Genomic DNA, 2,762 nt, shown 5'->3' on the forward strand with positions numbered 1-2,762 from the left:
GTGAACATTGGTCTACCCCAATAATTTTGGAGTGGATGATGTTCACTCCCAAATTATTGGAGTAGACCTTCCACTCCAATATTTTGGAGTACATGTAGTACAAGTTGGTTACTATTTAGCCTGCCCCCTCATGTTAACTTCAGGTCACATCTCCCTCCCTCCAAACAAGGTGTGAGGAGTTAAGCCAGAATGGCAGGACTGAGGGATAGTTCTTTGATGGGAGAACATGACACACACAGTGAATAAAAAGGAAAAGGAAGTGTTCAGTCTCAGGGAGGCCAAGATGTCAAGCCAGTTCCAGCTTGAAATCTGAGCTCCAGTTGTTCATGATGTTGAGCCTAATGAGCTCCGGCTTGCCCACCACCTACCTCTTTTCCCAACAGATAGTTCTCTCACTACAAATCCGCAAACTCCATCAGTCGTTCCGTTTTCTGATGCAGATGATGTTGATTGCACCAATCAAAAGAAGAAAAACACAAAATAAGGTCAGAGGAAGAAAACAACAGCGGATGAGACAAAGGAGAGGAGGATCGCGAAGATGGTACTGCATTGAAGATAAGTTAAAAAGGAAAAAAGAGCGAAGGGACAAAACAAAAGGGATGTTGTCGAAACATGAGAAAAAAAAGGAACGGTAAAACAAGAACATGTTGGGAGGACATGCTGGGTTGGTTTTGTTTGAAAGAAATACTTTGATAAAAAGAAAGAAAGAAAGAAAGAGAGGCTAATGTGGTACTACTATGAGGGAGAATGAAAAGTCAGGCTACACACAAACAGGAAGAGTAATGTCAATGTATATATAAGATGGTTTTTGTAGATTTTAGAGGATGTGCGGCGGACCGAAGTGGATAAGAAAGAGAGTGATATGGAAGAACAACAAGGATGCCAAAGAAAATGAAAGACGAAACAGGGATGGAATTGCGAAGCAAGGACGAAAGCAGAAAGAGCGTTTTTAGTATTTTTGAGTAGAACAGGAAGGAGAGTTGTGATCAGAGGGATTGGGAGGGGTCGTCGAATTGGTTGTCGGAGGGAAGACAGTCGATCCAGTTGCGGGTAGACTGTTCCTTGAGTTTGGACTGAAGTGCGTCGCGTTTCCAGCTCTCGACGTCGGCGGAGAGGCTGGACTTGTCGATATCTCTGAGCGAGAGCCGGTCGACGAGGGAGGCGAGGGAGACGGAGGATTTCTGGGACATGGAGCGGATCTTGCGGGGGAGCTGTGCGGAGGGGAAGATAGGGTTGGCGGGGAGGAGGGACGCGGGCTGGGTGGCACTGGTCGGCACCGGCGGGACCTCGCAAGCTTTGCTGCTGCTGCTGCTGCTACTTATGCAGGGCGCTGCTGTTTCGTGCTCGTCGTGGGCCGTGCTCCGGGGCGCCTCGTCCGATGCGTCCACAGGGTACTTCTTCTTCCAAGCCGCGCTGATGTCAAGCAGCATCTGCGCCTGGGTCTCCATGAGCTTCTTCAGGGCTATCGAGGTGGCCCGGGAGCGCAACGGGCTCAGGACCGAGTCCGGCGACGAGTCGCGCGAGGTGTAGGGGTGGTCAAAGTAGTGCGGCTCGTCGTATTCCTGGTCCGGCGTCGAGACTGGAGAGCGCTCGAAGTACGGCGTAAATTGGCCGTCCTGGGGATCAATCAGCTGGAGAGGGAAATACAAATCGATCAGCAGGCTTTTCTATCGTGCATGGGGTGGCCGCCGGGGCTTACAAAGTTTGGCATGGGAATCGACAGCTTAAGCTCGTCCATCTTCGGCTGCTCTGAGTCGCCGAGCAGTTCTGCAAGATGCTTGTCGTCGTGACATTCGACGGTCGAATTGAACCGGTCGTATTCGGGCATCAAGTCGAGCCCTTTGCTGACCGATAATTGGTGGTCCTCGTTGGATTGGTTGACCTGGAAAATTAGATGACAGGACTCAGGACTCTGCTTGACGTCTGTGATATTGAGCCACTAACGGAAGACTTACGCGTTGGGATTGGAGTTGGAGAAGAGATGAGGAATCCATGCTGTATATCAAGTCGGTGGAGAAGCTCAGGTTGTATGCTGCAATAATATATAAACGGTGGTATCTGGGTGTTGGTCCTAGTCGGGGGATGGCGTGAGGGAGGTAGTTCGTCAGTGGAGTGGGGTGTGTGTGATGAAGGCCAGGGTGTGTGAGTGTGGTCTCCGGGGGAAGTGGGGTGGGAGGGGCGGGGTATAAATAGCCCTGGCTAAGTACATACACATCCCCTGCTGTAAATACATACCTCGACCGATGATCATTAACGTTTCACATAATTTGTGTCAGATTAAGGTTTGGCCCTCCCCTGCAGCCCTTGCCCGCCATCCCTGTCGCGGCTGGGCCCGGCCGATACATACATAAGTCGGACCAATGGGCATTGAAGCCCGCCACACACACGCAGAGTGAGGAGAAGGCTCGACTTGCGCACAGAGAATTGAAGAAGCAGCACGAAAGGACAAGACCAGTCGGCCCTGCCCCGCCCCCTGGAATCTGGACTCAACTTGTTTCAGGTCAGCATCTGGGCAAGATGACATATCCGTGCCCCCGCCAGAACATTCTCGCTCACCTGCCCTCGCCCTGACCTGTCCTGACGGCCGGTGTCTGCTTTTGCCACTTGAGCCCCCTGCAGACCCACTCGAGGGCTGTGAACACTTGAGACGGGCCAAGACCTCTGGCAACGGAGTCAGTGCCAACGGTCTCGTCCAGGATTATGTACCGCATGTATGTATACAACATTAGCAGTACACGCATCCGATTCCAAGCTCTCATGAG

At 51.7% G+C, this 2,762-nt stretch overlaps 1 protein-coding gene across 1 annotated transcript; it reads right to left on the reverse strand.

Annotated features, from left to right (window-relative positions):
• Window positions 1-986: 986 nt before the first annotated feature.
• PtA15_13A397 (uncharacterized protein) lies at window positions 987-1,994 on the reverse strand (the record flags this gene model as incomplete). Its single annotated transcript, XM_053162590.1, has 3 exons — window positions 987-1,631; window positions 1,700-1,882; window positions 1,956-1,994. 3 exons carry the CDS (start codon window positions 1,992-1,994, stop codon window positions 987-989), a joined length of 867 nt encoding a protein of 288 aa, XP_053026552.1.
• Between the last annotated feature and the right edge of the window lie 768 nt (window positions 1,995-2,762).

The sequence above is a fragment of the Puccinia triticina genome, chromosome 13A, assembly GCF_026914185.1.
Source record: "Puccinia triticina chromosome 13A, complete sequence".
In the NCBI taxonomy this organism is placed as follows: domain Eukaryota; kingdom Fungi; phylum Basidiomycota; class Pucciniomycetes; order Pucciniales; family Pucciniaceae; genus Puccinia; species Puccinia triticina.